General features: G+C 39.7%; 1 protein-coding gene across 2 annotated transcripts in view; it reads right to left on the bottom strand.

The window, feature by feature from the left end:
* Nucleotides 1-19,413, bottom strand: part of LOC124712499 (splicing factor ESS-2 homolog) — a 98,737-nt gene that overhangs the window by 26,187 nt on the left and 53,137 nt on the right. For both annotated transcript variants that reach the window (XM_047242797.1, XM_047242796.1), the window contains one exon: nt 11,633-11,855. In XM_047242797.1, coding sequence (XP_047098753.1) covers nt 11,633-11,855 — 223 coding nt within the window. The remainder of the gene's footprint in view (nt 1-11,632; nt 11,856-19,413) is intronic.

Below are 19,413 nucleotides of genomic sequence, written 5' to 3' on the forward strand. Positions count from 1 at the left end.
AGGTGTCCTCGCCCAAATAGTGGAATTGCAGGTGGAGATGAAAAGCCATGACAAGAGGTTCAGGAGATCGAATCTAAGGGCACTATGGATAACTCATGCACCACATAAGGCATCCTTCACCCTATGGCCCGCACTTCTGTACAATTTGGAAAGTGGCAGGTCAAACCATAAAATGGGACCTGAACTTACAGGGCAGAAAAGTGTGAGACTCCTTTCAGTCACCTCTTATGACAGGCAGGGATACCTCGGGCCTGTTCTAACCCCCGAACTTGCGGGGGGCCAGCCTTTACCTCTCAATGATGTGACAAGTCATCAGAAATGAAATGTGGTTTGGATTCCACATTAAACAGCATGTCCCCTTTCCCCAGCTGGATATCTGAGGTAGCTTAGGGACACAAGATGATGAAGTGGCACCCAGCTGAAAGACTTGCACCACAGCAGAGCCACACAAAATTATTAGTATTAATATATTATTAGTATAGTCTTTTCACATATGTTTCAGGTAGATGTAACAGGAAACTATGCACACATTTTTTGAAAACAGAGCAACCTATTGCTTACTGTATTGTTTAAGCATTGTATTCTCCACAAAGTCTGAAATAATATTTATTACCACTTTTTACACAAAAGTCAGTTTAGTATTTTTACAGTCAAAGTGTCTTCTAACAATGATAGTGTTCAGACAGTAGTTCAGTATGGTAGAAAAGGTGATTGTATCTCGATGTGTGTAAATGTTACTACTAATCACATTGTACCATTGCATTTGTGGTGTGCCTTTCCTGAGGCAAACCTTTATTCACGTACTACTATATTTTGATCATACATTAAATATTTTAATCAAAAACTTTATTTTTTTTTTCACTTTTATCTGACAGAAAGGAAATATACATGACACGAGATGAAAATTTTTCAACTGGAAACATTATCATTTATCAGTGCATAGTCAGTCTGACTGACTGAAAATTTCCTACTAATGTATCCACTATGTTATCAGCTCATAAAGTTGCCAAAAAATTCCAATTGTACAAAATTCTGCCTATATTTGACACCAACCTTAAATACGACTCCTGTGATTTTATAATTGTTTACATCACATTTCATTCTTTCGGAAACACCTATTTTGATTTTGATGTAATTTCAGTTTAGGTGCTAAAGTTTGGCTTCAATTTTCGTGTTTTATCAGTATATGTAAATACTGTTTGTTAATTAAGCAGCCAATAAAATTTCTGTTCATCTTCAAAATGTGTTTTAAGTATTGTTGCCTTCATAAAAGTACAGCTGTCATCGATGTGAATACTGGTTTGAACTCCACAGTGCTTTACTAGATATGGTCCCATTGGATGTGGCATGTCGTTGCCATCCTCTAACCTTTGAACTGATTTACCCAGCCAGTTACAGGGGGAGCAACAGTTTAATTTGGACTCAGAACCACAACGCAGCCTGGCATTTTTTACAAAGACAAACAATGCCAGAGGTGACAGCAGTGGTAAATATAATTCCTAGGACTGACCAGGATTCAAACTTGAGATCTTTGAATTTGTAGTCTGGCACTTTACCACTGAGCCACCAAGCCACACATTGTTGCCTTATAGGCTCATTATTGAATTACGTGGAACAATGATTAAACATGGCTGTTTCCACTAACGGCTGTAAAATAACTTATTTTTTGTATTTGCTGTGATTGCAATTTTGAGTGTACTCCTCACCTACAGGCAGAAATGTCAAATATGAATATCCACATAGGTATTCACACAACTGTCCAAACATCAAGCGAGTATGAATGGTGTCCAAGTCCTAAAGCACATAAATAATCACAAAACCAGATGAAAACACAACGGTAATCTATTTCTTACGTTCATATTATTACTGTTGTGATTTTTAACAGTTTTTGTGATTATTCACCTTTCCTATGACTTTGACAGCATTCATAGTTGCTTGATGTTTGAACTAGTGGCTGTATTTATACCTGTGTGGACATTTTTAAGATTATGGGTAATAATCTAAACTGCAATCACTATAAATAAAAACTCAATATTTAACAGCTATAAGCTGTTGGGCTCCAGCTCTTGGCTGATATACGAGTACAACTACAGAGTGGTAAGTTAAGTGTTCGTCTTTTTCTGTGTTTTCCTCATAGTATATTTATTAAATTTCGTGCATGTTTTTCTATTTAAGAGGTTTAATTTTGCGTTTTTGTAAGTGCAAATTCATTCAGTCTGTAGCACGAAAGTTGCTCACTGAACAGCCACGTACATAGCTCATTAACACATCAGCGTCCATTAGTGACACATGAGGAGGGTAGCAAGTTGCATATCTAGAATTCTGTCTGCTTTTATAGTTTACTTCTTCAGTCAGTCTTGCAAGGATGGCTAAGATGCGTGCATGCTGTGTGCGGATGGAGGAGGAGCTGGCCCCAATTCGTTGACAGCTCAATGTGCTTTTGGCTATGGTCAGTCATCTTCAGGCTGCTGCCTCCATGTGTAGCAGTGGAAGAGAATCTGGCACATCACAAGGGACACCTCAGGTGTCACTTGTTTTGCCCACAGGCTCTGCTTTCGAGGCACTTCTTAGTGCACCTGATGCATTGGGTCTGCCCTCATAGCAGGATGAGTGGTGCGTGCTAATGCCTTCACACTGCTCAAGGCAGAGGGCCAATGTGGAGACGGGCCACCTTGTCTCGGCCATTCAGCCTGTGAGTGGACAGGTGGCTGCTACTTCAGCAGGGTCTGAGCAGGCAAACAAGGGGAGGGATTTACTAGTTACTGGGTGCTCCAATGTTAGGCACGTTATTGAGCCTCTTAGGCGGGTAGCATTCAGTGCTGGAAAAAAACCCAATGTGCACTCACTATGTCTGCCATGGAGGCCTCATCCGAGATGTGGAGGCAGCCTTGCCTGTGGCTATCGAGCGTGCAGTGTGCAGTCATCTGCAAGCTGTGGCTCACATTGGCAGCAACGGCACCTCCTGCACGGGTTCTGTGGTGATACACAGTTCGCACAGGCAGCTGGCGGAGATGGTGAAGACTGCTGACCTCACGAGTGGGGTGTAAGCAGAGCTAGAAATATACACCATTATTCACTGAGTTGATTTGGTTCCTGTGGTTTGCAGCTGAGTGGAGGCTCCCAACCACAGGCTTCGTCTACTCTGTGATGGTCTTGGATGCAGATTTATATATCTGCATTATCGTGTGGGGATTTGTAGGACTCTCCCTGGTATGTTAGGGGTGCACTACACAAAGCAAGCAGCTACTTGGAGAGCAGAGTACTTGTGGAGCGCACATACGGGTTTTTTAGGCTAGGCCATAGTTTGAGGTGCTCCAATGAACAGTTGCCAGTCAATATACAGCATGGGAAGTCAAATGGCATTTGGAATAAAGACATTCTGACAGTTGCAATTTTATCAGTAAACTGTTGAAGTGTTCTTAAAAAAGTTCCCAAATTTACTGCCCTCCAGGAAAGTTCTCGTGCTCAAATTATTCTTGGGACAGAGAGCTGGCTGAAACCAAAATGGAAAGCTGTGAGATATTTAGCAAGTCATGGAATGTATATCGCAAAGACAGGTTAGAGACCATAGGAGGACGAGTTTCATTGCAGTTGACAAAAATATTGTCTCTGTTGAGGTTGAAGTTGAGTGTGACAGTCATCTGTTTACACTAAACAGGTGTAGGTGAAACCAAGTTAATTGTTGGATGTTTTTACCAGCCACCCATTTCTGCAGTGACAGTTCTAGAGCCATTCAAAGAAAGTCTATGGTCAATAGCGTGTAAATACCCAGATCAAGCAATACAGCTGGACGCGACTTTAACTTACCGAGTATAGACTGGGATGTGTATATCTTTACTGTGGGAGGGAGAGGAGGGGGGGGGGGGGGGTGTACAGACAGACAGTCATGCATACTTTTGAACATATTTTCTGAAAATTGTCTCGAACAGCTAACTCGGCAGCCCACACACTGGGCCCTATCAATAATGTCAATACAGAAATGGGGATTAGCAATGACTATGTCATTATAGCAAATATGATTATGAAAGTTAATAAATAAGTCAAGAAGGCTACAAGAGTGTTTCTGTTAGATAGAGCAGACAAGCAGTTACTAGTATCTCATTTAGACAGTGAACTGACGCAACTCTGTTGTAGTAAGATGGACGTAGAGGAATTATGGGCAAAGTTTAAGCAGATTGTAAATTGTGGTCTGAAGAGTTATGTGCCAATAAGTGGGTAAAGGATGGAAAAGACCCATCACGATTTAATAATGAAATTTGGAGGATGCTGAGGATGCTGTGTCTGCTGCACTCTTGGTTCAAAAAGGAATGCACAAATAAAGCAAAGGTCAGTAGAGATTCATTCATCTGTGAATAGGTCTATTCACGAAGCATATGACAATTACCACCATCACACCTTAACAAAAGATTTGACTGAGAACCTGAAATAATTCTGGTCTTACGTATAATCACTAAGTGGGTCTAAGGCTTACATTCAGTCCCTTGGTAACCAGTCTGGTGTGGCAGTTGAAGATAGCAAAATGAGAGCTCACGTTCAAGAAACCGTTCACACAGGAGAATCATACAAACATACCGTCATTTGACCATCGGACAGAATCCCACGTGGATGACATGTAATGCGGATCCCTGGTGTAAAGGAACAACTGAAATATCTGAAAGCAAATTAATCACCAGGTCTGGATGGAATCCCACTTTGATTTTACAAAGAGTACTCTATGGTACATCTACATCTACATCTACATTGATACTCCGCAAGCCACCCAACGGTGTGTGGCGGAGGGCACTTTACGTGCCACTGTCATTACCTCCCTTTCCTGTTCCAGTCGCGTATGGTTCGCGGGAAGAACGACTGTCTGAAAGCCTCCGTGCGCGCTCTAATCTCTCTAATTTTACATTCGTGATCTCCTCGGGAAGTATAAGTAGGGGGAAGCAATATATTCGATACCTCATCCAGAAACGCACCCTCTCGAAACCTGGCGAGCAAGCTACACCGCGATGCAGAGCGCCTCTCTCGCAGAGTCTGCCACTTGAGTTTATTAAACATCTCCGTAACGCTATCACGGTTACCAAATAACCCAGTGACGAAACGCGCCGCTCTTCTTTGGATCTTCTCTATCTCCTCCGTCAACCCGACCTGGTACGGCCCCTTATGTTGCATTTATCACAAATCTCTTGCCCAGCACAAAGTCCCAAGCAACCGCAAAAAAGTGCAGGTGCCTCCAGTATATAAAAAGGATAAAAGAATGACCCACAAGATTATAGACCAAAATCCCTAACTTCTGTTTGCTGCAGAAACCTTGAACATATTCTCAGTTCAAATATAGTTAACTTTCTTGAGACTGAGAAGCTTGTGTCCACCAATTAGCATGGCTTTAGAAAGCATCACTCATGTGGAACTCAGTTGCACTTTTTGCACATGATATACTGCAAACTGCATTTGACACAGTGCCCCACTGCACAGGCTGTTAATGAAGATATGAGCACATGGAATAAGTTCACAGATAGCTGAGTAGCTCAAAGAGTTCTTAAATAATAGAAACCAGTAAATCGTCCTCGACAGTGAGTGTTCATCGGAGACAAGGGTACTGTCAGGAGTGTCCTATGGAAATGTGATAGGACCGCTGCTGTTCTCTATATACGCAAATGATTTGGCAGACAGAGTGGGCAGTAATCTGCAGGTGTTTGCTGATGATGCTGTGGCGTGTGGCCTGGTGTCAAAGTTGAGTGACTGGCAAGATAACTTAGACAAAATTTCCAGTTGGCGTGATGAATGGCACCTGATTCTAAATGTGGAAAAATGTAAGTTAATGCAGATAAGTAGAAAGATCAAACCTATAATGTTTGGATACAGTATTACTAATATCCTACTTGACACACGTAAGTCATTTAAATATCTGGGCGTAGCATTGCAAAGCAATATGAGATGGAACGAGCGTGTGAGAACTGCCGTAGGAAAGGTGAATGGTTGACTTTGGTTTATTGGGAGAATTTTAAGAAAGAGTGGTTCACTTGTAAAGGAGTGCTGGTGCAACCAATTCTTGAGTCTGCTCAAGTGTTTAGGATCTGTACCAGCTCAGATGAAAGGAAGACATAGAAGCAATTCAGAGGCGGGCTGCTATTTTTGTTATCGGTAGGTTTGAACAACATGTAAGTGTTATGGAGATGCTTTGGGAATTCAAATGGGAATCCCTGGAGCGAAGGCAATGTTCTTTTCAAGAAACATTATTAAGGAAATTTAGAGAACCGGCATTTCAACTGACTGCCAAATGATTCTCCTGCCGCCAACAGCCATTGTGGATAAGGATAAAAAAAATAAGGTATGAGAAATTAGTAAGGACGAATATGGGCAGTCATTTTTCCCCTCACTCTTTTTGTGTGTGGAACAGGAAAGGATACGCTAGTAGTGGTACAGGGTACCCTCCACCAGGCACCGTATGGTAGCTTGCAGAATACCAGTGTAGATGTAGATGTAACAATATAATGAAAAGGAAAGTTGCTACTCACCATAGCGGAGATGCTGAGTCACAGATAGACACAACAAACAGACTGTCACAAATAAAGCTTTCGGCCAGTAAGGCCTCCGTCAAAAATAGACGAAACACACACACACACACACACACACACACACACACACACACACACACACACACACACTCATGCAAGTGCAACTCACACACACATGTGTGTTTTCTATTTTTCATGAAGGCCTTACTGGCCGAAAGCTTTATTTGTGACAGTCTTTTTGCTGGATCTGTGACTCAGCATCTCCGCTATATGGTGAGTAGCAACTTTTCTTTTCATTACATTGTTATATTCCATCCTGAATTTTCCACTGTTAGATGTAGATGTAGATAACTGGAAAAACTTTGTTAAATAATCATAGACCCATCCCAGATTAAATTACCAAACAATGAGTTTGGGATTCCAAGAGATGTCAATGCACTGTGTTGCAGTGACAGAAAACTTTGTCATAGTTATTTCAGCAGTGAATTTGTGATAGTCAGGCTCCAGCACCCAGAAATAGTGGCTCTGTGTGTGTGTGTGTGTGTGTGTGTGTGTGTGTGGGGGGGGGGGGGGGGGGGGGACACGAGCTTGTGCGTGTTCAGCAGAAGGACTTTATCTAAAAGCTTAATACTTTGGCAGTCTTTTTCAATGTGTCTGTCTATGACTCAATGCCTCCTACATGTGGTGAGTAGTGACCCATCCTTGCCGTATTATTGCTACTTCATCCACGTCTTTCCACTGTTTAACAATTCTGTGTAATCTACAAAATCTGCACATGACTATAATATGCAAAAATATTTTATTTAGAAGAACAGAAAAGTGCTCAATCGACAGAGCAGTTTATTCACGGATGAAGCTGCTCCGGCATTATTTCATCATAAAACATTGTTCTTACACAGATTTGAATTTTTGCAAAATTGCTGTTACCTTTTGGTACACAGCATCATATAATATGAAAATGTCTGCACATAACTGATCTGAAAATGGGTGATCAGCTAAAATGTATGACAAATTGTGATGTAAGATCAGGTTAAAAATGTACCTATTATGAAGAAAAGATTTTTCCAGAAAGAAAGCTCCACAGATGTTACTTTAATCCCAATCACGTGAAGCTGATAAGTCTAACATTTCTAAAAAATTGAATACAAGCTAATCAACTATTGGGTTATCACCACTGAAACGTAAACAAATTGATTCAAGTGCAATAGCTTTGTAAAGTGAAAGATGCATCAGGTTGAAAATGCAATTACTCAGAAAACTGCAGCAGTTGGTAGGGTTGATCATAGTAAATTGGAGAATCTTTGTGTAAGCAAACCACGTCTTATTAGCATGTTTAGATGACAACCAGATGGCCAAAACAACAAAGGAAAGTTTTATTATAGCAAATGAAAAATTAGTATTTCGACCTCAGAGATGGTCCATTAAAAAGACTATGGAAGGATTTCATTTTTCAGGACAAAAGTAACAAGAACAGCAAGGAAGTTTAAAATCCAAATCATCAAAAAATCAAGCTTCGAAAGCAGCTTGAACACAAAGAAAAAGTTAATGGGATTTTTTAAAGATCAAGAACAGTTAAATTTGGCTAGGGAAAAGGGTTTATTTTCATTCAAGTAAATGGAGAAAAGGCTCAGAAGCAAACATACTTGCTACTGAGCAGTTTGAAAAAAATGACTGTTGATAATCAAAACAGAAATGTACCTGATGGCAAATTTTCAAATTTTGTGAATTACAGACGAAGTGGTATGTGGCTGTAGTTACAGAAGGTTGTCACTCAGTTTGTGAGTGTGTCACACACACCAGTAAAAGATTATAACGTGCTGCTCAGCGAAACTGTCTGCTGTTTGGAATCAAAAGACTGTATGCTTCAAAGCTGTGCAGTATGTTCAGAAACAATGGTCCTGAAAAAAAAAATTATGGGATCTGTCTTTGAACTTGAAAATATTGATCCTGAAGATAAATTCAATGTAAGTGATTGATTATCACTGACTAGGAGAGACCTGAAACCAAACGACTGACAATGGAAGAACTGAAGACCTAGTAACAAAAATTTTGTCTCTTTCTCTCACTACATTGCTAAGCATTTGCAGGCAACTACAGGAAGTCTAAAACTGGATGAGTTGATTCTATTGATGAACTTTGTTGAAAACTACTCCTTTGTTGCTCGAGATGCAATTTAACGATTTCACTGGGAAAATAGTTACACAACACTGCACCCATTAGTCATTTCCTACAAGGAAAATGAAACACAGCAAGTATCACCTACTAAGTAATCAGTGATTACCTACAATATGATATTTTTAGAGTGTACACCTGTTTGTGTAACTGATTATGTTACTTATATGGTTATAATAGAGGGAAACATTCCACGTAGGAAAAATATATCTAAAAACAAAGATGATGTGACTTACCAAATGAAAGTGCTGGCAGGTCGACAGACACACAAACAAACACAAACATACACACAAAATTCAAGCTTTCGCAACAAACTGTTGCCTCATCAGGAAAGATGGAAGGAGAGGGAAAGACGAAAGGATGTGGGTTTTAAGGGAGAGGGTAAGGAGTCATTCCAACCCCGGGAGCGGAAAGACTTACCTTAGGGGGAAAAAAGGAGGATGGATGTGTGTGTGTGTGTGTGTGTGTGTGTGTGTGTGTGTGTGTGTGTGTGTGTGTGTGTGCGCGCGCGAGTGTATACCCGTCCTTTTTTCCCCCTAAGGTAAGTCTTTCCGCTCCTGGGATTGGAATGACTCCTTACCCTCTCCCTTAAAACCCACATCCTTTCGTCTTTCCCTCTCCTTCCCTCTTTCCTGATGAGGCAACAGTTTGTTGCGAAAGCTTGAATTTTGTGTGTATGTTTGTGTTTGTTTGTGTGTCTGTCGACCTGCCAGCACTTTCATTTGGTAAGTCACATCATCTTTGTTTTTAGATATATGATTATGTTACTTAAATGCACAACCACAGAAATAAAGCAAATCCACTATTTTAACTCCCGGTCCGCTAGAAGAGATGCTCATATCCAGATTTTGGAACCTGTACTGAATATACCCACTCATGGTTGATCTTGCTTGGATTTCGTGTGTGGGCCCTTGGCAACAGGGTTAACAGTCATTGACACATACACCATGTACCAACCCAACGATAATAACAATTAACTAATTTGTTTAGGTTTTTGTTTTAAACATAAATTTAATTTTTGCACTTTAGCTGAAATTTCACCAAATCCACGTAAGTGTTTTTGATGGACTGAAATGCACTTTCTTCAGTGGTACAACAACTGCAAATCAGATGTGTTAGTTGTAAGATACATCGTAACATACGCAAAAGCTATGCAGCTGATATTTTTGGTAACTTCAGAGGCTAATGACATAGTGAATACAGTTGTACTCACTTATCTTCTGTCATGCTGGCAGGCAATGCATGCTGTCAAATGATCATGTTGCCAGTGCCTTTTACTCACTACCTATTCCTTGCTAAAATTTGTGGAAAATGGTCAGATTGCTTAAAGAAAAATTGGGCTGCAGGTGTTTTTTTCATTCTTCATTTACATCATATCTGTTTTCTACATAAAAAATTGTGCCGGGATGGCAAATTACAAGATCTATCTCTTAGGTCAAGAGTAACGGTCCATCAAATTTGAGAAGTTTTCTATATGTAACCAATTCTGAAGGAATGGCAAATTACAGGATCTATCTCTTAGGTCAAGAGTAACGGTCCATCAAATTTGAGAAGTTTTCTATATGTAACCAATTCTGAAGGAATTGTCTCTTGCGAAAAAATCTCTAGTACCTACATCAAGTTAAAGACAGAACTGACAAACTTGGCAGAAGTGCATGGAGGTCCCTTAGATACAGTCTGTAAAAATTTCATCAAAATTAAATATTAGCAGTGTGGGAACATTTTCCAGATTGCGTCACTTGACAGGAAGGATCCAGTATGTTCTTCCTCAGGGTATTATTTTCTTAAGAGCGCTTCCTTCAAATTTTACTACTACAACAGCAGCAGATGAAAAAACTTCAATTTTTGTATCCTCTAGGATCAATAAGTCATTTGTCTGTTCCACTTTCTTCAGTTTGGCAGAAGTCAGTGAATATTACTAAGTGATAAATATGTCATCCAATTCTATTATGTAGTCAGTTGTGAACCTTATCGGATAACTGAAGACATGAAAGTCTTTGGGAAACTCTGACTGCTGTTAATACAATAAGGCAAAAAAAGCACACTGTAGTTGTTTTGATCAACGCATTAACTTTTTCATTTGCTATTATTCTTTCTTCCAATTTTTCTGTTTCCAATTGGACTCTTTGTGCATGTGGTTTTAATTATTTTTATTTATTTATCGCAATATTTAAACATTTGAAAATGCTGATGTATCAGTTAAAAAATGTAAGACAAAATAATTTATTTATACTGGTTGTGCACTGCTGTTAAAAATTTATTTTTCGTTGCATACAAGATGTATATTTCTTCAATGGCAATCGTCATGTATCAGTTAAAAAATGTAAGACAAAATAATTTATTTATACTGGCTGTGCACTGCTGTTAAAAATTTATTTTTCGTTGCATACAAGATGTATATTTCTTCAATGGCAATCGTCATTCAAACACTTAAAACAGACAAAATAATGCAGATGAAGACTTGGAGGGAGGGAGGGAGGGGGGGAGGGGGGGGACGGGGGGAGGGGCGGAGGGGGGGGAGTGGGGGAGGGAGGGATTAAAATGATGTGACAAAGGTTTAGAAATATTTTAAAAAATTCCATTTAAACCAATTAATTGTAAAAAAAGTAATGGTCAGAGTCATTTCAATAACTGTTTGAAAATAAGAAATTGTGAAGCACCTGACAAGATTTGTTTTGAACCCTCAACCTTCTGCATGTCAACCTCATATGCTAACCACTATGCTTCACTACCAATAATGCATAACTGTCAATTTTAACACTCTAGAACATCACAAAAAATTAAAAAAATTTTTTTTCATTGGTTACTGCAAATGAGGTTCCACCAGGGTGAATGTCTGCTGGTGAGATACCTGGGACCCTAAGCCACATCACAATATAGATGGTTCCAAAAAAAAGTTCCCTCCTCTGGGGACCTCTCCTTGTAAGTTAAACATGTTTACAATACTTAGTACTCACGTGGACAACTGTTGATATGCAGTAGCAATAGCACGAGTTTTGCGGTCACGCAGCCTCTCACCCGCACGCTCTGCCAGGGCGAGAGCAAGTTTTTCTCTTTTTGGTGGTTCTGGCATGCGGAAACTTGGGCCTGTGTTTGGTCTCACCGGAGTGTCCCCACCATCCAGGCGAAATGGTGTTCCCTCAATCTCACCCCATGTCATCAGTGGAGACTCATTCACACCTGTGAGACGTATCAAGTGTTTAGTAAAAATAAACACTGTACATATAAACAAAATATACACAGAAACTAATATTTTCTCTGTCACTTGAATCACTCCAAAAAAATTCGCTGATTTTTCAGATGACAATAGAGCAGTTTTCAGTAAAACCAAGTCAAAATTTGTACCACTAATTGAGTGTATGGAATTTGAATGCTTCCAAACATATTTATGAGAGATAACTGTACAGCCTTCCTCAATACATCTTGATGGAAAGTACAGCAATGACCTGCCAGCTCATTTGTAACTGGGATCTTACAAAATAATAATAACAGAAGTCAAGACAATTACATTCTATTTCACTGAAATTCCTTTTTAAATTCCGTAACCTGAGGTACATCACTTGGTCTCAGGTTGGTGGAAAGAATACAAACCTTAAGTACCAACAGTCAGCTACACAAGGAGAGCAAGAATGTATGTATGACCAGCCATGGAGGTAATATATGTGGATGGTAAAATGTATACACCCAGTCATAATAAGGGGATTACATTCACATGATGTATCTAATTTTAATGACATGAACAAACATAACTGATGGCAAGACTAATTCCGTGACAAAGTAATCCGCGAATGAGGCCAGGGAAGAGAGTAACAAAAAGGCAAAATGTAAGGTATGTTATGGTCAAATGTCTCATTGATGTTGAGGTTGTCTGAGACTGGGCAAAAGTTGGATTCCTTAAGGATGGGGAAGGAAATATCCTGCAGTAGGTGCTGCAAAGAGAAGCAATAAGCTAACAGAAGTGTATATGATTATTTATTCCAATATTTCATAGCTTATAGCATAATATTGAAAGAATGTGTATGCGGATGAGTACTGTAGCACAGCTTCAGATTTCTGGATAACAGAGGAATCTGTTAAAGTCAGATTATCAATCAACTTGGCAAGCAGGGTACAGACATTCAGTTTAAGCAATGCTTGCGATCCAGTTCATCATTTGTCAAGATATTCCCAACTACAGATTCACCATAACTTCAACATGATGAGGACATGAAGGTATCATATATTTACACAGGGGAACAAATGAGGGACAAGATAACACTGGAAATCAAATTGTAACAACAACTCACATTCTAGTTGAAACCCATACAGCATGCATATCTAATATAGTATTAACCCTGATGATCTTATGCCAATGACATCTGGAAAACCAAAGATATCATAAGTAGGGACTATCTGATTTTCTAGGACAATAATGCAATGGCCTATAGTGCAAACAGAGATGTTAGCAATACTGTGGTTTTCGTACATCCGAGATCTCTCTCCCAGCAAAACAAAGTAATGTGAATATACAATTAAGACATCTCCTTTCAAAATGAAACAAGCACACTAATAAATCATCAGCATACAGGTTCATGCAACTGATATTTGCCAGTATGAGAACTATTTGCAAGTCACAAAGATAGAGTGTACTGAAAACAGACCACACGTGTGTAAGAGGAACAACAACTTTACTGACTGCTTTGCATTCTATCTTGGGAATGAAAAATGAACAAGGCAGACGATGCCACTGCTAGCTAATTCTGTAAAGCATACTAACGACTAATTATAACAAGTGCTAATCTACTGGCATTACTTTTAGATTTATTGCTGATGATACAAGCATCATTATTAATCCAGTAGAAGAAACTCCAACTGAAAATGATACAAATAAGGTCTTTGGAAAAGTCATTAATTGGTTTTCTGCAAATGGGCTTGCTCTAAATTTTGAAGAAACACAGTACATCCAATTTTCTGCTGCAAAAAGTACAATTCCTTCAATAAATATAACACATCAACAGAAGTCAGTAGACAGGGTAGAGCATACTAAGTTTTTGGGTATACAAATAGATGAGAATCTTAATTGGAAAATTCATATTTTGGATCTTCTAAAGCGAATAGGTTCAGCAACATCTGCAATCAGAATAATTGCCAATTTTGAGGATACAGAAATTAGTAAGCTGACCTACTTTGCATATGTTCACTCTCTGATGCCATATGGAATAATATTTTGGGGTAACTCAACACTTAGACAAAAAGTATTCACTGCTCAAAAGAAAGTGGTTAGAATAATGTGTGGGGTACATAGTCGCACATCTTGTAGGCATCATTTTAAAAGATTGGGAATTCTTAAACAGTCTCACAGTACATTTACTCACTAATGTAATTTGTTCTCAACAGCATGGACCAGTTTAAAAACAACAGTGATATTCATGATTCTCATGCCAGAAAAAAGAAAGACTTACCCTATCCTTTACTCAATCTATCTACGGCACAGAAAGGGGTTAAATATGCTGCTATAAAATTTTTTGACAAATTACCAGATGAAATAAAATGTCGGAGAGACAGCAGTATAGCTTCAAAAATAAATTGAAATCATATCTCCTTGACAACTCCTTCTATACCACAGATGAATTCTTGAACATGAATAAATAAATCTATTAATATAGTACATGCATGTTTTGCCATTTAAGGGAATGGGGTAAATAATAGAAATATTAATCTTTAACACTGTACTGTAATACATATATTAAAAAACCTTGTTTCATATGTGCATTTCTTGTGCACTTGACACGTTCCACATCATAACGGCTACTGTACAGTGCGACTGATCAATGAAACACGCAACCAACTAACTAACCAACCAACTATACATCAGAAAACATCTATTATATAAAAATCCACTGCTGTCCTCCTTACATTTATTAAGTGCTATCTGTACATTCTGATAAAATCATTTAATAAAGTCATTGCATTCAGGGTTAGTATTAACATTGGCAGGTGTCAGGCTTAAGCACATAAATTACGTTTATGTTACACGACATTTTTGTCAAAAGTATGCAGGATGAATTAAAAGATATGCAATACACATTTCACACTTGTGTGCACACACACGCACAGGTGCGCACGCAAGCACACACATACAAAAACCAGCGCATGAAGTTTTCATTTTTTTTTTTGTGTGTGAAGACTTAACACTTCTACCATTTGGTAAGTAGTTACCTTCACTCCTAAATTATTTTCATTCTGTCAGAACTTTCCATGCCATATGAAAATAATGTTTTCTTTCTTTGTGTTGAACAAAATGTATGAAAGTGGTGCCTATAATGGGGCTGTTTTTTAACCTTATAAAGTACGATGATGAGCCAGAATATTATGACCACCAACCTAACAGGCAGTATGTCCACCTTTGGGTCGGATAACAGCGGTGAAGCATCATGGCATGGAAGCAATGAAGCCTTGGTAGTGCACTGGAGTGAGGGCACCACATCTTAAATTTCGGGGAGGGGGAGGGGGGGGGCAATGAGCTCTGACGCCACATCAGTCACATTCCAGATGTGTTTGATCGGGTACAGATCTGGTGAGTTGGGGAGGCCAGCACATCAATTGGAACTTGTTACTGTGTTCCTAAAACCACTCCATCACACTCCTGGCCTTCTGACATGGTGCATTATCTTGTTGAAAAATGTCACTGCCATTGGAAAACATGATCACCAGAAGGGGTGTCAATGGTCTTCAAACCGGAATACAATACTCCCTGGCTGTCAAGATGCCTTGCAAGAACTCCATTGGACCAATGGATGTCCAACTGAATGCTCCCCACAGCATAATGGAGCCACCTGCAGCTAATCTCCATCCCACATATAGGTGTCAAGGAGCTGTTCCCCAGTAAGACGATGGATTCGCACCCTGCCATCGACATGATGGAGAGTGCATCAACATCCTGTGCTGACGGTCATGTGCCCATTTCAGTCATAGTTGCCAATGTCGTGGTGATAGCAGTGGCACTTGCATGGGTCGACGGTGGCAGAGGCCCGTTGTTAGGAATGTTCAGTGCACTGTGTGTTCAGACACACTTGTACTCTGCCCAGCATTAAAGCGTGATTTTAGTTCCACCACAGTTCGTCACCTGTCCAGCCTACGATGTCCGACATCTATAATAAGGGGTGGCTGCCCAACCCCATGATGTCTGGATATGATTTCACCTCGGTTTTGCCACGTGTTGCAGACACTCACCACAGCAGTCCTCGAACACCTGAGAAGACGTTCAGTTTCTGAAATGCTCATGCCAAGTCTTTGGGCCATCACAATCTGCCCTCGGTCAAACTCAGGTAGATTATACGCCTTCCCCATCCTACACGCAGATAGCATATACGCTGATACTACATGCACTGTGTGTGTGTCTAACTAGCAGTCATTCCTCGCCAGGTGACACTGCTATCGCCTGGACTGGTTTATATGGATATATTACTATTCTGATGAGTTGTTATGTACCCATTTATTCCTATTATTTTGTTTTTAACTTTGTCATTCATTTCTGTATGTCAGCTGCTAAGATTGAGGCCACTAAATCAGATGTGAAAGACATCAATTCATGTTAACTAGTTTGAGTTTCAGAATTGTACATATAGTGAGAAAGATGGCGGCACACAATTTCTAATAAGCAGATTATGTGCCAGCATCTTGTGTTGCATTCTAAACATTCTCCATCTTATAGTGTGAGGGCTGGTACTGACATTAAAATTCCTCCTTGCTTTGTGAAAAAAGTATAATAAATGCCAACAGATTATGACACTGTCCATTTCTTTTGTGTCATGACTCATCCACTACAGCACTGCACTGCATTGATCACATCAATCACACTAACTGCCACCTGTTCTGTTCAACACTACGTATATACAATTGAGAAAATCAATGATGAGCAACCTCTGCCTGTATAATGAATATGGAACTACATTTCAATTTGTTTTGTTACCCAACTGATTCAATTTCTCTCTTGGTTTTTTTCCTCCTACTCAATGAAATGGTCCTCTGCCTGCATATCCTGTCAAGTGCTCACTGTCTCATAGCTTGATGTCTCAGTAAAAAAGCTGAAAACTGGCTTCTATGATCATACAAATGATATACACTACACAGGTGTTACTGTTGTGGTTCTTTCCACATTTATGAGCACTGTAATTGATGCAATGACCAGGTACAGTTTCAAATTGACACGTCTTATACAGGTGGAGACCTCCACACTTCCATTTCCAGACATAAACTTAGTAACACCATCTCAGTGAAGTGGGACAGTAATCAATAAGCACAGTAATGACACGACATAATGGTAACACGTTGAAAATAACAGTGCACACATAATGTTTTCGGTAAAGTCAGTGAAACAATCAACTGATGCCCAATCACTGTAAAAATCCAGATGTTGTATGATGGATAATCAGGTGTGTGCTCTGACGAAAATGTGGTATTGTCACACGGATATTATACGTACTTGTTACACAGATATTACATCAATGCTTGCCGATTGGAAACTTTCTCCGTAATAAATGTCACTTGATTATGACTGCAGATTTTTATGAAAAGCTGTGCACGTGTTACATGTTTAGTTCCTGATTGCAGACTTTCACATGCACCTATTGCAAAAATATGCTGGCAGTTTAACAGCTAGGTGCAGTCTCTCAACATAGGTGTTACTTGTGAACTTTCAGACTGCGGACTCATTAGATGTGAATGACATAATTATTACTTGTGTGACGTTGAGGTGCAAACTTAAAGCAGACTCTTACATGGATGTTAGCACGTTCACAATCAGGCACTGGCTGGCTATTTTGTGTGACCTTCAATTATTTAAGGACAACTATGAGTACAAAGGTTAATAAATCAGTCAAGAAGGCTAGGGGAGAGTTTCTGCTACATAGAGCAGATAAGCAGTTATTAACATCTCACTTAGATAGTGAACTGGCAACACTTAGTTCCAGTAAGATGGATGTAGAGGAATTACGGGCAAAGTTTAAGCAGACTGTAAATAGTGGTCTGGAGAGTAATGTGCCTAGTAAGTGGATAAAGGGTGGAAAACACCCACCATGATTTAATAACAAAATTCAGCGGATGCTGAGAAAGCAGAGGATGTTGCACTCTGGGATCAAAAGGGGATGTACAAATGACACGCGAAGGTCGCATCTGTTAAAAGATCTAAGGGCGAAGCATGCAACTACCACTGTCACACCTTAGCAAAAGATTTGGCAGAGTCCCCAAGAAAATTCTGGTCTGTGTAAAATTGATAAGAGGGTCTAAGACTTCCACTCAGTCCCTTGTTGGCCAGTCTGGTATGGCAGTTCAAGATAGCAAAATGAAAGCTGAAGTTTTAAATTTCATGTTCAAAAAATTGTTCAGTTAGGAGAACCATACAAACATACCGTCATTTGACCATCGGGCAGACTCCCACATGGAAGACATAGACATAGGCATACCTGGGGTAGAGAAACAACTGAAAGATTTGAAAACAAATAAACCACCAGGTCTGGGTGGAACCCCAGTTTGATTTTACAAAGAGTACTCTACAGTATTGGCCCCTTACCTGGGATGCATTTACCGTGAATCTCTTGCCCAGCACAAGCGACAGCAATAAAGCGCAGATGACTCTAGTGTATAAGAAAGGTAGAAGAGTGGACCCGCAAAATTATGGACCCTATCCCTAACTTCTGTTTGCTGCGGAATCCTTGAACATATTCTCAGTTCGAATGTAATAAACTTTCTTGAGACTAAGAAGCTTATGTCCATGAATCAGCATGGTTTTAGAAAGCATCATTCATGCAAAACTTAGTTTACCCTTTTCTCTCATGATAGACTGAGAACTATGGATGAAGGCCAACAGGCAGATTTTATATTTTAGGATTTCCGGAAAACATTTGCCATGGTGCCCCGTTTCAGGCTGTTAATGAAGGTACAAGCATATGAAATAAGTTCACAGATGTGTGAGTGCCTTGAAGACTTCTTAAATACCAGAACCCAGTATGTTGTCCTCGATGGCAAGAGTTCATCAGAGACAAGGGTACTGTCAGGAGTGCCAGTGAAGTGTCACAGGACCACTGCTTTCTCTATATACGTAACTGATTTGGCAGACAGGGTAGGCAGCAATTTGTGTTTGTTTGCTGATGATGGCATGGTGTAAGGTAAGGTATCAAAGTTGAGTGACTGTAGGAAGATACAATATGACTCAGACAAGATGTCCAGTTGGTGTTTACGTTTCTGAGAATGAGTAGGAAGAACAAACCTGTAGTGTTCGGATACAGTATTACTAGTGTCCTGCTTGAAACAGTCATGCAGTTTAAATATCTGAGCGTAATGTTGCAAAGTGATATGAGGCAGAATGAGCATGTGAATGGTAGGGAAGGCAGATGGTCAACTTCGGTTTATTGGGAGAATTTTAGAAAAGAGTGGTTCACCTGGAAAGGAGACTGCATACAGGGTGCTGGGGCAACCTATTCTTGAGTTCTGCTTGAGTGTTTGGGATCTGTACCAGCTTGGATTAAAGGAAGACATTGATGCAATTCAGAGGCGGGCTGCTACATTTGTTACCGATAGTTTCAAACAACATGCAAGCTTTACAGAGGTGCTTCGGGAACTCAAATGGGAATCCCTGGAGAGAAGTCAACATTCTTTTTGTGGAAAGCTATTGAGAAAATGTAAGGAACTGACATTTGAAGCTGACTGCAGCATGATTCTACTACCACCAACCCTCAAGGGATTCCGAGTTAAGTTCATG

The sequence above is a fragment of the Schistocerca piceifrons genome, chromosome 8 (genome assembly GCF_021461385.2).
Source record: "Schistocerca piceifrons isolate TAMUIC-IGC-003096 chromosome 8, iqSchPice1.1, whole genome shotgun sequence".
Lineage (NCBI taxonomy): Eukaryota > Metazoa > Arthropoda > Insecta > Orthoptera > Acrididae > Schistocerca > Schistocerca piceifrons.